This window comes from Candoia aspera, chromosome 11 (assembly GCF_035149785.1).
Source record: "Candoia aspera isolate rCanAsp1 chromosome 11, rCanAsp1.hap2, whole genome shotgun sequence".
Lineage (NCBI taxonomy): Eukaryota > Metazoa > Chordata > Lepidosauria > Squamata > Boidae > Candoia > Candoia aspera.
This window is the reverse complement of record NC_086163.1, coordinates 23,658,574-23,681,655: the sequence shown is the minus strand read 5'-3', so window position 1 is coordinate 23,681,655 and position 23,082 is coordinate 23,658,574. Positions and strand designations below refer to the sequence as shown.

Here is a 23,082-nt window from a genome sequence, read left to right as displayed (position 1 = left end):
CCTCTCCAGGCCCTCTTTACAATCTCTTTACAATCTCACAATCGCTTCTGAGCAAACTTATTCCACCCCGAGAGCCATGTGCAGAAAAGGAGGAAGGGCCCCAACTGCAGGGAGAGCCAGAACACAGACTAAGCAGGATTGAAATTAAATATAGCGTAGCTCGATTGCCCCAAGGGACCTCGTGTTTTCTGCCACATGACAGATCAGCATTTGGTGGGGGTTTCCAAAGGGCTGAAGGGGAAATGCATTTGGCCCTGCAGGTTTAGACAGGGGCCCTGTGCATCAAGAAGACTGCAGCAGTATCTTTGAAAAGCCTGCAGCCATTTCAGAAGCTTCATTTTTCTTAAGAGAACCCGGAGGAGCACAGGGAAAGGCTACAGATTAACTTCATTGCGAGAAAATCCCGTTTATTTTTGGTACCGGGCAAATGGGCAATTTTAAATGCACAAATGGGTTCAGGACAGTCTGCTTTCAGGTGACATTCATCTAACATGTTGTGCAAATGTGGAGGGCGGCCCTGTTTCTCTTTACCAGCCTGTCCAATCTGAAATTCCTAGTCCTGTCCACTCACCCAGCCAGGGAGGACACAGTGGAAAATCAGAATAAGGAAAAGATAGGATATAGGTGCAATTACACGTCCTATTCCACCCGCCCAGGCATGATGGCCAAGGATGACGGAAGCTGTAATCCATCTCTTGCACAAATAAAAATGGCCACAAAATAATCATACCTTTTCCCTTGTGTTCTGAGCCACAATGTAGATCAGTGTTTCTCAACCTTGGCGACTTGAAGATGGGTGGACTTCAGCTCCCAGAATTCCCCAGCCAGCCATGCTGGGGAATTCTGGGAGTTGAAGTCCACCCATCTTCAAGTTGCCAAGGTTGAGAAACACTGATATAGATGGTTTGATCTTAGGTTAACTGGCTGGTTTCCAGGTTTCCCCCTTAGCAATTTGCATAGTTCCAGCCAATTACTGATCATTCAATAAAATATACTTAAACAAACCTTAGATGAGCAGGAAGCGTAAATCTAGCCACTTTTGATTATTTATTTATTTTTTTACTAAAAATGAAGCAATAAGGACAGCAGGAAATTTTACTCAGGGCAACACAACTGAACATACTGAAAACAGGCAGGCAGTTTTTTAAAAGGTGGCTGCTATGTTCCTATGACAATCTGGACAGTGTCCACAGGGGTGGGGGGGGGCAAATAACAAGCGACCCTTTTGCACACTGAATGTGGAAGCACACCAGCAGAGCAACAGCCAGCCTCGATCTTGTCCAAGCTGGACACAGAGCCCGGGCAAGCGTTCCCCCCACGCACGGTACTTTTCAGCTTGTCCATGATCAGAAGTGAGATGCCCTCCCAGAATATAAAATTCCCTGGGGCAGGAGCAAGCCAGCCCTTCAAATGGTGGCAGATGAAGTGATAGTGATACACAGGTAGTCCTCGCTTAGTGATCACAACTGGGACCAGAATTTCGGTTCCTAAGTGCAGCAGTCATTAAGCAAATCCGACCTGATTTCATGACCTTTTTTACAGTGGTCCTTAAGTGAATCACTGCAGGTGTTAAGCGAACCACGTGGTCATTAAGTGAATCATGCAGTTCCTCACTGACTTTGCTTGCCAGAAGCTGGTTGGGAAGGTTGAAAAAGGCGATCGCATAACCATGGGATGCTGCGACAGTCATAAATGTGAGCTAGTTGCCAAGTGCCCAAATCGTGATCACGTGATCAGGGGGACGCTGCAACGGTCATATCCTCATAAATCTGAGGATAGGTTGTAAGTTGGTTTTCTCAGCACCATCCAAACCAGTCCAAACCATCACTAAATGAATGGTTGTTAAGCAAGGACTGCCTGTACTTACAGGGAAAGTCAGAAACGTTGACGTGGGCTCTCCCTTCAAGAGACAGCCATTTTTTTAAGCTTATTTCAATAAAACCAGGCTTGGGTGACAATGTGACTATTTTAAAGACTCCGTGAACCAACTCCCAACCAAACAACACCCCTGTTGTCGCAAAAAGGTTGGCAAGGGAGTTATTCTTCCAACCCAAATATGGCCCCATCGCTTTGGACGAAAGGGGAACCCTAAACTCCTTGAGGTGCAAATAAGAAAGCCTTCTACAAGCCAGATCTTTGAAGGACCACTCAGCAATTCGACGTGAGGCCTTTAATGCCCAAGGCCACCCTCCATTCAGGGATAAAAATGAAGACACGTCACAGGAAGTGGAACCCACCACCCTCTCATATAAAAAGTGCACTGGAAGTCTCTCTCCCACCCCCCATCCCATTAGCATCCTCTGGAAGCAGGTTTTGCTTGTGTCCAGCAGGAGGGAAGGGTCCTTGGTGTTCATTTTCCATTCATTTCCTCTTTCTGCCCCCCCCCCCAGTTTTGCTACACACATTTAGAAAGCTTGGACAGAATTCTGGGGTCCTGCTCTGCATCCGGATGCAGAATTCACTTTTCCTGTTAGGGCAGAAAGAGGAAGGGTGAATCAGGCTATGAAACCAAGTAGGAGGATGGGAAAGAATTATTACTATTATTTATCTATTATAACATTAGATTTATTATGCCACCCACTCCAAAAGACTCTAGGCAACTTAAAAAATCCAAATATACAATTAAAAACGTAACGAAACAGAAGCACCTGGACAAAGCAGCAACAAAGGCAGTCAGAAAGACTCATCGGGGACCGCACAAATACGTCAATACACACATTAACCCCAGCCCTGGGAATGGAGTCAGGTCTTAAGACTTTCCAGAACCCCAGGAGTGAGCACCGTACATATCTCTGGGGGGGATGCTCTTCCAGAGGCTGGGGACCCCCAGAAGGCACCCTTCCTTGGTCCCACAAGATGTCAACAATTAATAGAGGGGGGCTGGAGTGCCCCCACTCTGCCGGAATGCGCCAAGCGGGCAGAAACAATGGGAGACAGGCAGTCCCTCAGGCAACCAGGCCCTGTGCCATGAAGGGCTTTATAGTGATCAGCCCTTGAATTGCACCCGGACGCTGACTGGCAGCCAAAGCAGCTGGCGTAGCAGCGGTGGCCCACGGGCATACCCAGAAGCGCCCATTACTGCTCATTTTGAACCGGCTTCCGTAGAAAGAGAGCCCTCCAATCACACGAAGAGGGGAACCACCATCTTGTTGTTGCCCGATGCAGAGATTAAGAAAAGGGCGGGACGTTTTCCCGAGTGATAAAAGCCAATGCTTGCCAGGCATTTGGCGGATCCTACTCTTTATTCGCTTCCTTTCTTCCTTCTTCTGTGGCCTTCAGCTGGGCCCCCCGTCTTCTTCTGCACACACAGACACAAAGGGTGTTTCTGGCACAACCACCCCTTCCCTCCCTTTATCCAAATCTCTTCGGATTCTCACTTCCTCTTGGGGCAGAGAGTGCCGTCCTTACCTTGAGGACTCGGGCCACCCTTTCCAGCAATTCTACCGTGTGCCCCATCTGTGCCTTCGTCTGCTTGCTGACCACACAGAACAAGGCTTGGTCATCCCTGCAGATGTGCTTCAGGGGCTTCCAATGCCTCTGGCACACCTCCCTCTTCCCAGCTCTCCTTTGCTCCCAGGGCTTCTTTGGCCAGCTGGGCCACCTTGGCCAGTTGCCGGTTGGGTTGGCCGCCTCTTTCAGGAAGGACATTTTGACACTCAGGACAGGTGGAAGTACGGCCAGATCCTGCCCAGTGCTGGAGGACACAGGCTTGGCAGAAGTTGTGCCCACAGTCCAACAGCACAAGGTCAGTGAAGGACACCAGGCAGACGGAACACCTCGGAACTTCAAAAAACTCCTCAAGGAGGTCTTCTGTAGCCATTCTTGGTTCTCTGTAAAGGAAAACAACATTTTCTAATTTGCAAGTGCTTGCAAGATGAAACAAGATGCCAAAAGGCGCCCAAGATTAGTGTTTTTGTGTGTTACTGTATTTTAACTAATATTTTATTCCTATTTTATGTAAACTACCCAGAGTCACTCTCTGACTGAGATGGACGGGGAATAAATTTGATGTATAAATAAATAAATATGAAAATAACTTAAATACTACTTTAACTAACAGTACTATGAATAAGAATAAAACAACAACAATGGATAGTCCCATCAACCCTTGGGGTCGATGCTGACCACTCTGGGGGACCCTGTGCTAGATGCACTCGCCATGCAATAAACCACGCTTAAGCCAAACATGGCTCAGCCTGAAGGTGGGAACCTATCCAGAAGGTTGTGCCCTTTAACCAGCATTAGCTGCGATCGTGAACAGAAGCCCCCCATCCATTTCACGATATAAATCCATCGCTCCTCAGCCAATCCTCTTAGCCTGCAAGGGAGTTACCTGGAAAAGGGTCCAATCACCCCAGATCTGGAGAAAAGAAACAGGGTGGTTTAGGCTTGGACTGGGCCCTAATCCGGACCTCACTCAAAACTGCAAACAACTGGGCAAGGCACCGTAGCTCAGCTGTCTGCACCCTTCCTCCAAAGCGCTTCTCCATTTCAGCCGCTTGAAGCTGGGTGGACTTCAACTCCCAGAATTCCCCGACCAGCTGGGCGTTGAAGTCCACCCAGCTGACAGTGGCTGCAACGGAGAACCACCGTCCTCAGACGCCCCCGTAACACGCTATCCCTGCAAAGACCCGGGACGTTGCAGCTCGCGGCCGCGCCGGCTGTCCTGGCAGGGGCGCCGCTGCACCCAGACCGAAGGGGCGCCCTGCCGAGGCCGCCCCGCCCGCGCCTTCCCCGGCCGCGGAGCGCCGGGAACGCCGCCCCCCGCCCGGCCGGGCCCCTCCCGGGCGGCTCTTCCGAGGATGCTTTTGGCGGAGCCGGATTCCTCCCCGCCCCCCCCTTCCAGGACTCGCAGCGACTTCAGCCTCGGGGAGAAGGGCCCGTTCCCCCCGCCGCCGCCCCTGTAGAAGCCCGCCTTGTCGGAGGCGCGCGGCTTCCCGCTCCCGCCGAGAAACGGAGCGGCGCCCGCCCCGCCCCGCCGTCCGCCCGGGCGCCGGGCTCCGCGGGGAGGAGCGGGGCGGAGCGCGCGCGGGGTCGGGTGCCGCAGGCGGGCGGAGCGAGCCGGCGCAGCGCCTCCCGGACCCGGCGGCCGCGCACCATGGCCCGGCTGCTCCTGCCGCTGCTCCGCCGGGCGCCCGCCGCCTTCGCCGGCCGGAGCGGGACGCGGCGCTGCAGCCTGGGCGCCTGCGCCTCCTATCGCCTTCGGGACGGCGGTGAGTGGCCGGCGGGGGGTCCCGCATCCCTTCTCCCTCTCCCTCCCTTCCTTCTCTCCCTTCTTCTCTGCCTTCCGTCCTCTTTTCCTTCCTCTTTCCCTCCCTCCCTCTAAGCAACCCCACCAAGCGTGCCCGCCTTCCCCGGTCTGGGGTGTCCTGCAGGATCCCCCACCCAACCCAAGGCTTCCACCCCCTTGGCCTTCCCCTATTTAATGACACCCCCCCCCCTTCTCCTAGCCCTTTAGAAGCGCGAGAGGGCAGAAAGGCGGGGGGGAGGGGCGACGGTTTCCCTTTTTTCTCTTTCCCCCCCCCGTTAGTTGATGTTGGCAAAGAACTGGGAGTGGGGATGCCCGTGTTGTCCAACGGCAGGAGTTTTGGTGAGCCGCCGCCGCCCATTTCTCAGAAAGTCTTTCCCCCCACGGGCCTTGGGTTCTCCTTCCGCGTCCCCATCCTCCTTCGCCCGCCGGCCTCCGGCATCTCCGCTTTGCTCCTGCTGAAGGTGGACTCGGCCTGTTCTGAAAAGTGAAACCAGACCCCTCCCGCTTTTCTCCAGCTCCCGCCAGCGTTTCTGCTCCTGCGTCCCCGACCAGATGCACAGACTTGCCACCAAGGAATGGGGCGTTGCTCTGGCCACTAGGCATTCTGCTGCGCCAAAATTCGGCCGCTGCACCGGGAGGGCTGGGGATGCCCGAATGGGGAAGGGTCGTGCTTGTTCGTTTTATTTTTGGCGCTGCCTCCTTTATTTTGTCAACCAGGACACTGACCCACCGGTGCCTATCCCACACAAATCCAATTCTTTTATGGCCATTCTCTTCCTTGAGATCCAGTTTCTCTGGACTTATGATGAGTTTCTTTTTCTTCTTTTTTAAGCTGGGGCGGGAATGAACACCAGATTGGGGCAGGCTTGGCTATTTACAGCCAAATTAATCCCGAAACCGAATACATTCTTGGAGAACGTAGATAGTGAAGGGTGGAGGAGGAAGCAGCACACAGCTTTGAATCTCTGGGTAACTCTCCACTGCATCTTGGACTTGAACAGGCTATAAATGGGTTAAGCAGGGCAGTCAGAAAGTTGCAACCAGGAGCTGAAGAAGGTCTTTGCGGCCTTTTTCGGCACTGGTCCTCCTGGGTCTCAAACGCAATACCCTTTCAAAACTAATTCGAAATTCTGCTCAGCTTCCAAGCACTGGAACTGCTGTTTGGGCAGGACGACCGGCCCTTGGACATGGATGCTTCAACTGAGGTGAAGAAATAACGCTGAGCCAGGAATGAGGCTCTCATTCTTTATTGTTTCTGCCATACACAGAATCTTGCCGAACTGGGCAAAGCCAAAAGGTGCTAGGGAGAAATACTCCAGGGAATCTAAGGCGGGCCCTGTCTCAGCTTCTTGGCCGGCTGCCCAAGGTCCTCCACACTGTAAGGCCGTTTCTCCCCCTGGAATGCACCCCCTCCTTCCTCTCCGGCGGCCTCCGCTGCACCACCTCCCTCCTCAGAGACGTGTTCCATCACACTGGCTGGTCTGAAAGTTTGCAAGTTTCCTTAACAGTCCACACCCCCTCCTTCCAGTGCATCCTCTCTGGCAAAGCCCGATCACCATCCCAGGAGGCAGTCGGCAGTCTCCGATCAATATCCAGTGGAGAGACAGCATTTATGACCCTCACCTTAAACCCTTGGAAATACGCTACGATCCCGACACCTGCCTCCACGTGTGGAACAACGGGTACTCCTTCCTGGTTGAGTTTGAGGATGCCGCGGATAAATCAAGTAAGAGCAACTGAAGTTAAGGTGTGCAGTAAGTTTGCAGAAGCAGGGGCGTGAAAAGGAATTTGTGCGAGTTAGCAGAAAGATTTCAAAATCTGGGCAACGCTAAGAAGTGCAGTAGATGTGGTCACACTTAGGGGTGTGTACCTGTGTAGTTTGCACCATCATATATTTTGGGGTTGAGTTGTCTGTGTCCCAAGAGCTTAGCAGGGGAAAGAGTAATAAAGCAGATGGGTCCTTCTCTGTACGACTCCTCAAATTTGTTCTGCCTGCTGATATTCACCTCCAAATGTAACATAGCTAAGATTTAGAAAATCGTTCATCGTCCTCTTCATACGGGGCACTCTTCCAAAACTTTGGATACCCTTTGTTCAGTTTTTAGTGTGCCTTTTGCAGCAGTAAGTACAAGATGCCGCCTGTGGTTTCGTAATGCACGTCCTCTGATGAAAGGTGTTTGGTCCCGAAATCTGTATTAATGAAATGTAAAGCCGGTTATCACCTTGACTCGGCTGACTGATAAGCTTTTTGAATAACGTGCTTGGAAGTATCTAAAAAGATAGGGCCTCCCTTTTTAGCAATGCCTGCTCTGCTCTTGTACTTCTTGGCAATAATTTATCCTGAAAGGAAACAGTTCTTGGCCAAGCTTTGCATGAACCCTGTTTCTCCCTTTTTCTCTCTCTTTTTTTAAGAAAGAAAAAAGATCAACTTTATTAGCTGACTTAATGACTTCTGTGCTTCTACAGCCAAACTACTTCCATTAAATAGGAACAGAAGTATTGCACGGAGCAGAAATGAACGGCCTGGCACGATGGTGAACCTATCCAGTCTGTGCATCAGCTTCGTGCTGCTCAAAGAGCAAATTCTGCTTTGAGAAGTGGCTGTAAGGAAGTAAATCAAGGGCTGGGCACCGCTTCAGGTTTGAAGGCAAAAGGTTGAACCAACAGGGCACAAAGGTAGCATTTGCAAATCCTTAAAGCAGCTTTGCCTATTTTGGGGGGTGTTGTAATCTCAGCTGACACACAGTCTCAGAAAAAGGCAGTTTTGGGCCTTTGGGTTCTCTACACGCCAGGGGTCTCGACCTTTTGAATCCAACACGCTGCACGTCCCAAGTTCCTACTGGCCTGATGTTGCCGAACTACAGGTCCCAGCATTCCTCATGCTGGCTGGGGCTGCTGAGAGTTTCAGTGGAGCAGCACCTGTTTCCCATGCTGTGCTTCAGTTCCTGCAAAGAGAAATTGCAACAGGCTTGGCATTCTCTCTCTTGCCCCCTTAGGCAAGTCTTCCCATGTGGGATATCCCCATGTTTTCTCGTCTTTATACCGGTGTCTCTAAAGCCCCAGTTTAATTCCTGTCTTCCCCAGTACAGCATGAATTGCATTATTTAGATCTGAAGTTCAAGATAAAAACCTGAAGCAGTTTCTTCCCTTGGGTCACAATCCTCCAGGAATGCTTCACCGCAGCGTTTCTTAACCAGGGCCACATGAAGATGGGTGGACTTCAACTCCCAAAATTCATGCTGGCTGGGGAATTCTGGGAGTTGAAGTCCACCCATCTTCATGTGGCCCAGGTTGAGAAACACTGCTTTACCGCAACCTTTTTTCCTTTGTGGTTCTTGTTTTTGTCTTTATGAGGTGTAAATGCTTATATTCACTCTTCTTTCTTCTTTGTTTTTAATGCTGTCTCCTTTTAGTTTCTGGGGTGGGGGGTCTCTCTCTCTCGCTCTCTTTCTCTCCTGCTCCTTGCTTCTGCCCTTCGAGGAAAATAAAATTAGAGAAGAGGAAAAATGGATTTAAGATAAAGTTGAGAAGGGAAGACAAGGCAGGAAGGTAAGTAAACGGGCATAGAAACGGGGTACCGGACAAGGGGCCCCTTGGACTTGTGGCCAGGATGAGACTAGATTGGCTGCTGGGTGCAGGAGGGAAGCAACGGAAAGGGGTAAATGTCAAAGTCTGGGCAGGTCTGTGATGATGGTGGTGTGGTATTCTTGCCATCTGGTGCTTGGTAGAGAACGTGGAACATAATAATCACGTTGTGGCTCGCGGGTGCAGAGTTTCCAAAATGCCAATGAGAAGTTTCATCCCCAATCTATGGAAACCTTGCAGATCGCCAGGGCTTAAGCCTCTGAAAAAGCCACACCCTTTTTGTGCTTCCCCCCTCCCTAATTAGAAGCTTAGGATCTACTTCTGGCATTCAGCAACAAAGCCATCAGGAATGTGGTTTGAGGTCTGTATTTCAAGTTTTTCTCCTGGATCTATGTCACATGTGAAGGTAAACAACTGCATGTTGCACTGCACACCCTTTTATTTCCACAAGAGGGCGGTTGTGCTCAGCCTTTTTCGTAATTCTCGGAAAATCTCAAAATGGTGAAAAACAGGAAACAGAGAAACGCTGCTTTGGTTCCACCAGGCTAGTGAGAAATCGTATTGGGCTGCCCAGTACTTAGATAGTCTCTCCTATTCTCCAATATTTAAATCGAGCTGAAAGATGCAACTGCTATTGGAGTGATAAAAATTGATTCGTAGGGCTGTCTTCCTGTAAGAATTTAATCCCTCCGGATTTGGTCTCTGGTTGGAGCAAACTTTAGGCCAGGAATTAGGAAAGTCTGGATTTGGCTTCTTTCCTTAAAACATCAGTTTTTGATGTTTCAGGCTTAATCTGCTCCTGAACTCCTTGCAGAAAGAAGGAATGTATTCCAGTTGTTACACATGAAAACATTGTACAGATTGATCCTGGGAAAGAGATCCGAATACTCATATTATTAACTTTGTGTTAAAAACTAAGTGTCCAGGATCCTGCATGCCCTGAATTGGACACTGATGCTGTGATCATCAGTAAACCTGGCTTTCCTGGAAGCATATTTTATTGTAAACCGCCCAGAGTCCCCCATGAGGTGGAGATGGGCGGTGAATAAATTCATAAATAAATAAAAAATATTTGGCCGCGGGGCTCCCAAAATTGTTCTGGCTTTTGGGGTGACCAATATTGGTCAGGACACTAGAAACATCCCTGGAAACTTCATGGATCAATGAAGCATCTATCCTTAGTTCCTGTGGGTGTTAGCATCCTTGTTGTCATGAGTGCCGTTGAGCTAAAGTCATCAGCGCAATGGCACACATGACAATGACAAGGAAATAGGTGAAGGGGTACAAGATAAGTAGCCATCAACCCACAACGACTAACGGCTAACAAACAATAGCTAAACGGATCACGGAGCCACCCAAGCCATCAGCGGCAATACAACGGGGATCGCCCAGCTGAAAGCAATCAGCAGAGGAATGGGAAACCTGATGATGGGCGATCCCGGAAACCCTCACCCACCGGCAGGGCAACGTATTGGACAAAGGGGGGTGACGTGACCGTGAGCGAGGGGGCGCTGACCGGCGCGGGGTATTTAAACCCCGCACCGGCGCGCTCCTGTCACTCTCAGCTTTTTTCTACCGACGCTGTACCTGCCCTGCAAATAAACCAGAGCCTGATCCACGAACCAGTGTCTGAGTGTTATTCAGAGGTAGGCAGTGCATGACATAAAGCTGAGAGTCATAAACTCAGCCTCGCCGAGCCCCACCGGACGACAACGAGCCGCGGGAGGAGTAGACGGCGAGAAGACCAGCAAGATGAGGCCGGAGCGGCGCGGGCAAGGAGGGCGAGCCGTGCGGCAAGAGACAGAGGAGGACCGACCAAGGCCAGAGGCACCGCGGACTCCCGGAGCCATGGACGCCCACCCCACCCGACCCGAGCCTCAGCTCCAACCCCAAGGGGAGATGGCGACGGAGGCAACCCGACCGCGGGAGGGAGCAGCACGACTTCCGAAACCAGCGGAGGACCCCGCGCCCCACATCGCACCCCAGCAACGGGCGTGGAGCGACAGCCCCACGGCGGTCAACACGGAGGAGGACGACGGAGACACCCATCAGACGGCGGAGGAAGCGGACCCGCGGCAGAGGGACGATGAACCCCGCCGGCAACCCACCCCCGAGGACGCGCCAACGGAACCGGCCCCAGCGGCGGCGCGGGCTGTGGACGAGGAGGCACGAGCTGAACTCGCGGCCATGCGGGCTCAACTGACGGAACTCCGGACCATGCTCCAGGCGCTTATGCCCCCCGCGCCACCCAACGACGTCCCCGCACAAGCCCACACCCCGAGCGAAGCACCGAACCCACACGGGCCAGCGGAGGGTCAGCAGACGGCACAGGCGGCCGACACCACACCCCGGGAAGCGAGAGGCGGGGCCGCACAAAACGCCCGGGCCCCAAAGGACTTCCCCATCTTCTTCGATGGGACCCCCACAAAACTCTCGTTTTTTGTGACCAACGCTAGGGAGTTCATGGGGAGGCACGGACACTCCTATGACTCCGAGGCCGACAAGATCGCCGCCGTGGCGATCAAACTCCAAGACAGGGCGGCGGACTGGTACGTCCAACTGTACGAGTCCAGCTCCCCCGCCCTCGCCACCTTCCCTGCTTTCATCAATGAGATGAAAAACTACTTCGAAGACCCCCTAGCCAAAGTAAGGGCGAAAAGCGCACTCCAAAGACTTAAACAGGGCACACGCACGGTCCCTGACTACGCCCTGGAGTTCAAAGCCCTCGCGGGGAAGGTCAGCGACTGGTCCGAGACCACCCTGCTGGAAATGTTCAAAAGGGGGCTCAACCGCGACGTTCTCCAATGGGCCCTCTACCGAGACGACCCAGAAACGTTACACGGGTGGATCCACCTCGCGGGGAAAGCCGAACATGTGCACCGCACCTTCCTCATGACAACCACGGAAGACACAAACTATGCCGGGAAAAAGGTACCCGCACCACACGGGGGGATGGCCGGCCCCATATACCCAAAAAAGAAGTTCAACCGGGAGCCCTGCGGGAGGTGTGGCAAATTAGGGCACAAGACGGCGGATTGCTTCGCCAACCGACCGCCGACCAGCGCGCCCAAACCCACTCCGAAAATTAGCCCCAAACCACCCAACCCGGGGCCGCCCCCTCACCGCCGAATGACCGTGGCCACAGCGACACCAGAAGAGGGCTGGGACGCTTACTGGGGGGAAGAGGACAATACAGACCCCGACCAGCCGGCGGGAAATGCTCCCCGCTTGCCCTGAGACGCGTGGCGAGGCAGGCGGTGGGACAGCAACGCGGACCACCTCAACGAAACGACGAAAGCCCCGTAATATTGGCAGCAATTCAACTCTCTGCCGGCAACGGAGCCACCACGGCCGCGGCACTCGTGGACTCGGGGTGCTCAAAAAACCTCATCCACCCCGACCTAGTCGCCAAACTCGACCTCCGCTGCTTCCCCCTCCCCACGCCGCTGGCATTCCACCAGCTGGACGGCTCTACAGCGGGAGGGAAACCAGCCACGCTACAAACCGAGCCGGTCACCCTGCAAATGGGCACTCACACCGAGCGCACATCGTTCGTAGTCACGCACATCGGACGGCCCATTGCAGTCCTGGGGATGCCATGGCTCGCGACAAACAACCCGCGGATCAACTGGGAGACCCGCACCTTCACATTCGGCGACGGCGAGTATCGAGCACCAGTTCCAGCGGGCAGAAGCAACCCCACGGTAGGACGAGCGGAGGCGACCACACAAGACAACGCCGCTACCACAGCAGACCTACCAGAACAATACGCCGACTTCTCCGAGGTCTTCGGAGAGGCAGAAGCTGACCAACTACCCCCCCACCGCAAGACGGATTGCCGGATCGACCTACTGCCCGACGTCCCCTTACCTAGACCAAAGATCTATTCAATGACCCCGAAGGAGATGGCAACCCTCCGGGAGTTCATCGATAAAAACCTAGACAGGGGATTCATAGAGCCAGCATGCTCACCGGTCGGAGCCCCCGTCTTATTCCGGGAGAAGAAAGACGGGACCCTACGGCTCTGCACCGACTACCGGGGCCTAAACGCGGCTTCCCTGTCCAACAAATACCCCTTACCCCTGGTGAAGGACATGCTCGCCCACCTGTCCACGGGCAAAGTCTTTTCCAAATTGGACCTTCGCGAGGCGTACTATCGCATCCGAATCAGGGAGGGGGACGAATGGAAGACGGCGTTTAACTGCCCCCTAGGCGCTTTCCAGTACAAGGTACTGCCCTTCGGACTCACGGGGGCCCCTGGGGTGTTCATGCAGCTCATCAATGAGGTACTGCATGAACATCTGTTCAAAGGGGTCCTGGTCTACATCGACGACGTCCTTATTTACACAAAAACGCACGAGGAACATGTAACCCTCGTGAGGCAAGTCCTCGACAAGCTCAGAAGGGCGCAGCTCTATGCAAAGCCTACAAAGTGCGAGTTTCACAAAAAGCGCCTAGACTATCTGGGGTACCGAATCTCCGGGGACGGCATCGAAATGGACCCCGCAAAAGTCGAAGCGGTGCTAAACTGGGAGCGGCCCCGCAACAGACGGCAACTACAGAGCTTCCTGGGATTCGCGAATTTCTACAGGTCATTCGCCCGGGGGTTCGCTGAGATAGCCCTCCCCTTAACGGACCTCCTCAAAACCAAAGGGGTGGGGGACACCCGACGCGCCAAGAACCCAGGCACAGTGCTGAATTGGACTCCCGCGTGCCAGACCGCATTCAACAAGCTGAAAGCGCTGTTCACTACGGAGCCAATCCTCGCGCACCCGGACCCAGAACGGCCGTTCGTGGTCCAAGCCGACGCCTCAGACTTCTCCCTGGGAGCCATCCTGCTACAGAAAGACCCCACGGGACTCCTGAAACCATGCACCTACCTGTCAAGGAAGTTCTCCGAGACAGAGAGGCGATGGCACGTCTGGGAGAAAGAAGCCTTCGCGGTGAAATCGGCACTAGAGACATGGCGACACCTACTCGAGGGAGCCACCCAACCATTCGAGGTCTGGACTGACCACCGGAACCTCGAGGCCCTACGAACGCCTAGACGCCTTAGCCCAAAACAGGTCCGATGGGCCCAATTCTTCAGCCGCTTTGATTTCCAGCTGAAGTTCATGCCGGGCAAGAAGAACTTCCTGGCCGACGCCCTCTCCCGACTGCCCCAAGACGAAGAGCCCGCCCCAGACACCATTGGGACGGTCCTATCCGCCTCGCAACTGGGGATGGCCGTGACCACCCGAAGCGGCGCACGGAGGCAGCTCGACTCTACGGCGCAGCCGACGGCGGGACAACCGGCGACGGAAAGAAGCCAACCGCAACTACCAGGGGGAATGCGCACGGACCTCGCCGCCGCCCTCAAAACCGACCCCTGGTTCCTGGCAAACCCCGACAAGGTAACGATGGCACAAGACCTGGCATGGGGGGAAGGCAGAATCTACGTCCCGGACTCGCAACGCCAGGCGATCTTGCATAGGTCACACGACGCCAAGCAAGCGGGACACTTTGGGTTCCTCAAGACCCTACACCTAACACGGCGTCAATTCTGGTGGCCCGCGCTCAGGCGAGACGTAAAAACCTACGTGGCGTCCTGCCCAACGTGCGCTAGGGCCAAACGGGCACCAGGCAAACCCGCGGGGCTATTGCAACGGGTGGCAGAACCCTCCCGCCCATGGGAGGAAATCTCTATGGATTTTATAGTGGACCTCCCACCCAGCCAGAAGAAAACGGCCATTTGGGTGGTGAAGGACTACTTCTCAAAGCAGGCCCACTTCATCCCCTGCACGTCGGTCCCATCCTCACAACAGCTAGCCAAACTCTTCCTCATCCACGTGTACAGGCTACACGGATGTCCCGCACGTGTGGTGACCGACAGGGGCACACAGTTCACCTCCAAATTCTGGCGGGCCTTCCTGAAGCTGACGGGGACCCAACAGGCCCTATCTACGGCTTGGCACCCTCAGACGGACGGAGCCACTGAGGTTCTTAATGCCACCTTAGAGCAATTTATACGATCATATACTAACTACCACCAAGACGACTGGGCTGAACTGCTCCCGTTCGCCGAAGTCGCATACAACAACGCCGTCCACACGAGCACGGGGAAAACTCCGTTCGAAGTAGTCTCGGGGCGCGACTTCGTCCCCATACCGGAGCTACCTCAACCCCCGGAACCCCAGGTGGACGCTAGCGACTGGGGACGGAAGATCGCGGAAGCATGGCCAGTAATCACGGCGGCGCTGAAGGATGCACAGGCTGCCTACAAAGAGCAGGCCGACAAGCACCGGCGCCAACAACCGACGTTCCAGGCGGGGGATATGGCCTATCTATCCACCAAGTTCCTAAAGTCAACCCAACCCTCGAAAAAACTGGGGCCTAAGTACATCGGGCCGTTCCGAGTCACGCAAATAGTGAACCCGGTAGCAATACGCTTGGACCTGCCACACAACCTCCGGAGACTCCACCCGGTGTTCCACACCAGCCTCCTGAAACCGGCAACCACCTCCCGATGGCACCCAAGCACGCCACAGCCCGCACCGGTGATGATCGACGGGCAACACCACTTCGAGATAAGGGACATCCTCGACTCCCGCAAGCAACGAGGAACTCTACACTATCTGGTCAGGTGGAAACACTTCCCCCACCCGGAATGGGTGGCAGCGCACAACGTTAACGCGCCTGACCTGACCAGAGCATTTCACCGGGCATACCCCGACAAACCGCAACCAAGGTCAGCAAAACCAAAACCCCCCCCCGCAGGCCCCCCCCGCCTCCCGTGCCCCAAGGGAAAGGGCCCCCCCAAGCCCGCGACTTGGGTGGACCTTCCCCCCCCCGGGACTCACTCCCCCCGCCCCGGGCCCACGGGGTGGTGACAAACGTTCGCCAGCACCCTCCCCCCGCCCCCCGGCCGCGGGGGAGTGGCAAGCAAGTCAACAGGGCAACCTGGGGGCAACGCCCAGGAGACACAACAAAGGCGACGCACTTTAAATAAGAAAAAGAAGGGCCCTACCTGGAGCTGAGAAGCACCCGACCAGCCACGCCTCTCTCCTCGCCGAACTGAGCCAAACAAACAGGGTGTGGCTGGAGCATGCGCACGCCAGGTCAGGACCCGAGCATGCGTACCATGGACACACCCTGGGAAGGCACGTGGTAGAGGGAGGAGCAAAGGGAGGGGCGACAACTACTCCGGCGGGAACTTTGGAAAAAAAAAAAAAAATGTGGCGTTTTGACAGCTCCACGGGGAAAACCCAGAAAACCGGGGGAGAACACTATTCGAAAAGGGGGCAGTATGTCATGAGTGCCGTTGAGCTAAAGTCATCAGCGCAATGGCACACATGACAATGACAAGGAAATAGGTGAAGGGGTACAAGATAAGTAGCCATCAACCCACAACGACTAACGGCTAACAAACAATAGCTAAACGGATCACGGAGCCACCCAAGCCATCAGCGGCAATACAACGGGGATCGCCCAGCTGAAAGCAATCAGCAGAGGAATGGGAAACCTGATGATGGGCGATCCCGGAAACCCTCACCCACCGGCAGGGCAACGTATTGGACAAAGGGGGGTGACGTGACCGTGAGCGAGGGGGCGCTGACCGGCGCGGGGTATTTAAACCCCGCACCGGCGCGCTCCTGTCACTCTCAGCTTTTTTCTACCGACGCTGTACCTGCCCTGCAAATAAACCAGAGCCTGATCCACGAACCAGTGTCTGAGTGTTATTCAGAGGTAGGCAGCGCATGACACTTGTACTGTCTCCGCGAGCCAGTCCAGAGGCACTTACTCACTAAAGTAGAGGAGATCCATGGCATGCCAAGTAAATTTTCTCCTAAAATGCCAGCGTGTGCTTTAGTTAGAACTGGGTGGGTGTCATCCCTACTGGATCAGACCAGAAAATCAACTCTGCAGCAAGGCTAGAGCTGCTTTTTTGAGATGGGCTCTAACAACAGGATCTTGCGAGTTGGATTGTGCTGCACCTCTTCCCTCTTCTTATACTCATGTAAATTAGGGAGGTGTCTATCTGAGCCTCTTCCACATATTTTCTGCTTGTTTTGGACTTAAAACGTGTTTCAGCCCCTTTTGCCTAGGCCACAGTCTTGCATATCTCCATCAAGGTCCTCTTCCTGATTCCCTGTGGGTGGGCACCCAGTGACCCTCCACAATTATCAAAATCAGGCAGTATCTGCTCTGAATATTTCGCAGTGCGAAACACTGCAGAACTATAATGTAAGCCCCAAATAGCCCTTTTGCTGTTTAAAACAAAAGCAAACGAGTCCAGAATCCAGGCCCCATGTGAATGACACAGACTTCTCCTCTACACCCACCCCTCTCCTGAATACATGCCTTTTCTTCACGACAGTCATAACTGGTGGTCCCTTGGAGAACAACTATCGGCTGAAGCAGTTCCATTTTCATTGGGGAGCCGTCAACGAATGGGGCTCGGAGCACACCGTGGACTGCAAGGTGTTCCCAGCTGAGGTAAGAGGAACATCTGCTGAAGATCAGTGGGGATGCTTGCAAAGCATGGGAGGATGGGATCTTCCCCCACCCCAGGGGGAAGATCCACAGTGGGTGTCCACAGAGGTATTTTAATTTCTGGGGAAGCAGCATCTCATTCTGCACCCAGGAACTATGCGCCTCTTACCAGTCCCGAAGGCTTCACAGCCTGCAGTCTGACTTTGCTGTTAGCCTTGTGCACTGTGGTTCTTTGGGGCTACCCGTGGACAGCGATCCAGAGCATTGCCTTCCAAGCTGCCCCCCCTTTGAGGAGAGTTGTGGTTCCCCTTGTTTCTTCCAGCTGCATTTGGTTCACTGGAATTCTTGCAAATTTGGAAGTTTCGAAGAAGCTCTAATGGAGGAAAACGGCCTGGCTGTGATTGGAGTCTTTTTGAAGGTATGGGTGTGTGTGGGGGTGTGTGTGGCAAAATTGCAATTGTCCTGTTATTCCTCCCGGTCTGTTGTTTTTTCCTTACACAATAAGCATCCTTTAAGTAACTGTGTTTATTTTGATTTCTTTGTGGAATTGTATGCGTGTGTGTATTTATATTGCAATAATAGCATCAAGAATATTGTTGGGTGACTAGGCCAATTTTATTCATAAACTGTTGGGGTGGGGATACAGGAAGGAAAGAGAAAGTAGACCAAAATAGATCTGTAGGAGGGAACTGGGGGGAGAAAACCACCTTTGGATATAATTCATTACCGCAACAGATAAAGAAACTTCTCTGCAGAGAGCCAGTTACTTTATTTATTTAGGTTTTTTTTCCTTGAGTGGTCTTTCGGAGAAGCAGTTAGTAGGGAAATGGATGGGAGCAGGAGATCAGAAAACAGTTCTCCTAAAGTTGATCAAGGAGTAAAGATGTAATTGGAGCAAAACCTTTAGATCTGAATCCAAGACATATCTTTGCTTTGACAGCTTGGAACCAATCACGGTGGCCTGCAGAAGTTAGTAGATGCCTTACCGTCAATTAAATACAAGGTAAGATGAAGGTTACCCCAAACTGTCTTCAGCATCCATTCTGAACACTCTGAGGGGTAATAATGAGTTTGCTTCCAGCCCCACGTTCTACTGAAAGCCATAGCTTGGGGGCGCTTCCCTGACCACTGCCGAGGTCTCTTCCCTTCACACTTAAAATCTCTGGTTTCTGCTCTTGAAGTTGTAGGGTATGATGTAGTAGCTGGATGTGACATTTCCTGAAAGCTATTAACCAGTCGTAACATCAGATCAGATACGCTTAATGACCGCTTCGCTTAGCAACCAGAATTCCGGTCTCAATTCTGGTCGTTAAGCGAGGACTACCTGTACTCAGAAACAGCAGAGGATCGTCTTTCAACCCTTGCTTCCTAAAAGTGTAAGAAGCAAGATTTAGGTGCAACAATGGGTGGGCACACAAGGGGATCTTTGGTCTACACTTCTAAAACTCAGTAAGGTGTTTGCAGTCAGGGAACATCTTACAGGTCTCCCAAAGTAACCATGTTGCTATTGATGGAATTTCTTAGGATTCTCTGGTTGAACTTGAGGAGTTTGACCCTTCCTGCTTGTTGCCCTCATGCCCAGATTATTGGACTTACTCAGGATCTCTGACCACCCCACCCCTTTCAGAGTCAGTCACCTGGATCATCAAGAAGAAAGCAATTGAGATTGATGAAGATCAGGTCAGTCAAAGGGGAACTACTGTGTTACCAGGCTTGGGAAAGTGGGAGGAATAATGCAATCCAAAATCATGCTTAGCAGTAGCATATTGACAGGCTTCACATTTTGCACTAAGCTGTGGTTTGTTTTAACCATGATTTATGGAGCAAACTCCAGTGGCTTGGTTTGTGTGTAAGGGCAAGTCATAAGCAATGGTTGGTTTTATACATCCTGCTAAGCCATAGCCAAACAAACGATATTATGGCTCCTGTGAAAGAGACGCAAAGTACCCAGGTTGAAATAGAGAAAAGATAAGCAGAAAGTTAATCCATAGCAATTGTAGAATAAGCTCCTGCTGAGTCAGTTTTCACACTTTAACCACTTTTCTTCCTGGAACAGCAAGGTGCTTATGTGTGGGTAAGGGGAGGGAAGAGGATTTGGCTGGTTTGGGATTAGCAGGATGAAGAGGAAAAACCACAGCTGGATGTCCTGGCTGGTGGCAACAGGAGTTGTACTCTGGCATATCTAGATTGGTGTCAGCTAGGTTAAACATTTTTCATGTTTAAAAGTGTGCCTCGGACTGCAAGGAGATCCAACCAGTCCATCCTCCAGGAAATCAAGCCAGACTGCTCACTTGAGGGAATGATATTAAAGGCAAAACTGAAATACTTTGGCCACATAATGAGAAGACAGGACGCCCTGGAGAAGATGCTGATGCTGGGGAGAGTGGAGGGCAAAAGGAAGAGGGGCCGATGAAGGGCAAGGTGGATGGATGACATTCTAGAGGTGACGGACTCGTCCCTGGGGGAGCTGGGAGGGTTGACGACCGACAGGAAGCTCTGGCGTGGGCTGGTCCATGAAGTCACGAAGAGTCGGAAGCGACTGAACGAATAAACAACAACAGGTTAAACATTGCAGTCACCTCAGTCTTGGGTTGGGGGTAGCTGAATCCAGAAAGCTAGAACTCATGGACAGGCTAAGAACATGGAAAGACTGGAGGCCGCCACCTGCTGAAGTCCCGTTGCGTCCTCCAGACTCATCACTTATGCTCCAAATGGTTTTGTTGGATTTGGGGAGTCCTGTAGGCCAGCCTAGGTTGAGAAGGAGCGCTTTCCAGGAGCCCTTGAGAGCTGCAGGCTCCAGAAAAAGACAAGTGGGAGAAGCCCATTTCCTTGCTCTCCCTTCTCCTGACCGCTGTTTCTCCTCCCCAGCTCGAGGTCTTTCGGATGCTGCTCTTTACTCCAGCTGGAGAGGACGAGAAGAGGATGGTGGACAACTTCCGTCCACTGCAGCCCATCATGGATCGAACAGTCCGTTCATCCTTTCCTAAACGTTTCTGGCTGGACATGGAAAAGCAATCGGAGGACCAGATGTTTGGGGCCCGTGAGCAAGGGCCCCTTCAGGGCACTCTGCATCTTTAAGGGGCCAAATGTTATGTGCGCTTGAAAAGTAATTTAGCCTAAAGCAGGCTGCCAGGTCTGTTGCTTCAAGGGGGCTGAGAGATTTCTGGTCCTTCGCTCTTCCGAAAGACTGCTCTTTCCTGTAGTGTGAGAACCGCTTGGACTTAAGTCTTCTCCCGGTAACAACCCAAAGCACCAGTTAGGATCCCAGCCCTCTCCTACTATCAAGGTGTTTCTCCATTGGCAGATGCTGCATGGCAGGAGCTGAACAGGGGGGTGAGGCCTCCCAGAGGACCTCTAAGGAACCAGGCAATCTGCAAAGCGGGACTGTTCGCTGAGAGGGGAAATTTATACAATTTACACAAGGTATTCGTTTTGGGTTGCCAGCTAGTTTGCCCCAGGTTCCAGGAGTATAACAACCTCGATTTCAAGCTGTTCTGGGGTTTATCCTATCAATGCATTTGAGGACCATCCTGTGGCAGAAACCTTTTCCAGATGATCTAAACCTGCGTGCCTCTGAACCCCAGCTCTAACTTCATAGCAGGTCCTCCCCGCCACCTGCCCCTAGCCGTTTGCCTGTCTCTTCCGCATACAGGAGGCGCGTGGTTGTGGCCATTTGGGATCTGGGAAACAAGATGAAAACTTTTCTGCATAAACCAGCAGATTGGAATGGATTTCAGGCTGTGGCCCAGCCATGTGCACTTGGAAGGAAATTCAGTGACATAGGCCAGGCAAAACTTACAAGGAAATTTGCATAGGATGCATTTCTTATCCTAACTATGCCTACTTACTGATGCATAAAATCTGCCAGATCTAAATATGCATATTTTTTTCACTCCGTAGCACTTTAATAGCTTTTTAAAAAAAAAACAGTAGAGCCTGCACAGTGCCTGACCATGTGGAAGATAACCAGCCCACTGTAGCTGTTTGTTAAATCTTCTGCTGAGATCGGTGAAAGCACAGTCTGTGCCATAACGGATTAGGGGCATTCAAAGCTGAGGTCTTGGTCAGCCACATAGGAGGACTTGTATGTTACAACTCTGGCTTGTATGCATTGAAGCAGAAACAAATCCACAGGATTTTAAAAAGTAGTCTTAGTGCAAGGATTTCCATATTTTTTTTTCAAGCTGCAGAACCTGTTCATTTAAAAAAGCATTCCCATTCAAGAGGCAAAGCTCTAGTGATAGAAAAGCGGTTGAGTTTGAGTGAACTTTTCTTTTCCACTTGGTTTCCCACAGAACTCCATCAAGTTCAAAAACAGTTTGAAAAACTCTGGTCTGGAGAACCATGAAGTTTCCAAGAAGGGATCAGCTAGGAACCTTTTTCTGCCTGCATCATTTTGGGTCGCAATTTTCATTTCCACCGAAGTAACGCGTACATTTAGGTTGCTCTTGAAAAGGGTTGCCACCTAAAATGATCAGTTTTACCTTCTTCTTTTTTTCTTTTTCCCTAGGGAGACACTCAGGCATTCAAGATCAGAATGAGAAAAACACACAAACTCTTTCATATCCAGCCTGACATTCTTTCAGGCCAAATATGGACAGAGTGTGGCAAAATTAGAATACGGCTGATGTCATCATAGATATACCAAAACTAATAAATTTTAAGGGATTTTAGAGCAGCCTTACTCGGCCTTGTTGGCTGAGGATGATGGGCACCATGTCCCCCGCCTCAGGAGGTTGGTCCTCTGCTCAATTTGGCCTGTAAAATGATGCATTTTGTCCCTTAGGAAAAAAAGATCACTTTTCGATTCTTTTGTGTTGATGGGACACACAGTCAAGAGGTGTTGGTAGGGAGACTTCTGCCTCCAGAGTGTCTTTGTGATTGATCTTTAGCTGGTACTGATTTATTTCCCTGAAAGTTCTTGGCCTGTTTGCTTTTCATATCAGATTTCTATATATCCTAAGTGCTTTTTCCTTACATGTAAAAGAATCGGAATAGGCAGGCTGAGAGATCACTGAGTCCATTCAAAGTTTACAGAAACGGCGCAGAAAGGAAGCTTAAGCTGTTACACATCAATACGATAACAGGTTGGTGCATCTATTAAACATTATACATATTTATGAAGCTCTCTGTCTGGTGTCCAGAAGTTATTTCAGCTGTTTTGCCTTGGGAAAGAGAAAGGAGGGAAAACTAATTGTTTCATTGTGTGGGAAGCGAGGACAACTAGATAAAATTTCTCCTGAAATGCGCTCATATGGAAAAACAATGCCCCACTGTTTTGACTGCAGCACTTGTTAAGGAATAATGTAATGGCTCATTATTATGGTCTTTGAGCACAGGAAATAGGCCCTCTAAACACAAACGGGCTGGGCTTTGAATGCCATTGCATTTGCCTGTTCGCTTGAGCAGGTCCTATCAAGGCGGCCCAGCAAACTTGTCTGTTGAGCAACTAAATTCTGCAAATTGCCAGTTTTCAAAACTGAGAGGGCCTTCCAAGGGGAGATCTGGGGGGGGTGTTGTTGGACGGAGCTGCCTTCTCACACCTTTTTGCAGCAGAATATCTTGAATTCAGGAAGCTGAAGGCTGATAAAATGGTCCCAAACGAAGTTATTGGCTTCCCCTATTCAGTGCAGGCTCACCAGAGAGGCCAAAACAGCCCATGGGCAAAACCAGGACTTCCTAGTTTTTTTCCACAGCGGAGCAGTTCTTGGCTTTTCAAATTCCAGGAGGCCTGTTTAAGAGCTTACCCAACACTTTCCAGGTGTTTCCTGCCT

The 23,082-nt window shown here is 51.9% G+C and overlaps 1 protein-coding gene across 1 annotated transcript; it reads left to right on the top strand.

The window, feature by feature from the left end:
- The first annotated feature begins 5,043 nt into the window (after positions 1 to 5,043).
- CA5A (carbonic anhydrase 5A) lies at positions 5,044 to 22,429 on the top strand. The gene is made up of 7 exons (XM_063312797.1): positions 5,044 to 5,213; positions 6,780 to 6,977; positions 17,193 to 17,311; positions 17,631 to 17,726; positions 18,249 to 18,311; positions 18,833 to 18,988; positions 20,177 to 22,429. The coding sequence occupies exons 1-7, from the start codon at positions 5,099 to 5,101 to the stop codon at positions 20,384 to 20,386; spliced, it is 957 nt and encodes a 318-aa protein (XP_063168867.1). The 5' UTR covers positions 5,044 to 5,098; the 3' UTR covers positions 20,387 to 22,429.
- The last annotated feature ends 653 nt before the right edge of the window (positions 22,430 to 23,082 follow it).

What these genes read in the sequence shown, in the direction of transcription:
- CA5A (XM_063312797.1), top strand. Translation starts at nt 5,099, where the DNA reads ATGGCCCGGCTGCTCCTGCCGCTGCTCCGCCGGGCGCCCGCCGCCTTC. An exon ending in GGATGCCGCGGATAAATCAA is followed by an intron (nt 6,978 to 17,192) that starts GTAAGAGCAACT and finishes TCTTCACGACAG; the next exon opens with TCATAACTGGTGGTCCCTTG. An exon ending in TTGAGATTGATGAAGATCAG is followed by an intron (nt 18,989 to 20,176) that starts GTCAGTCAAAGG and finishes TCTCCTCCCCAG; the next exon opens with CTCGAGGTCTTTCGGATGCT.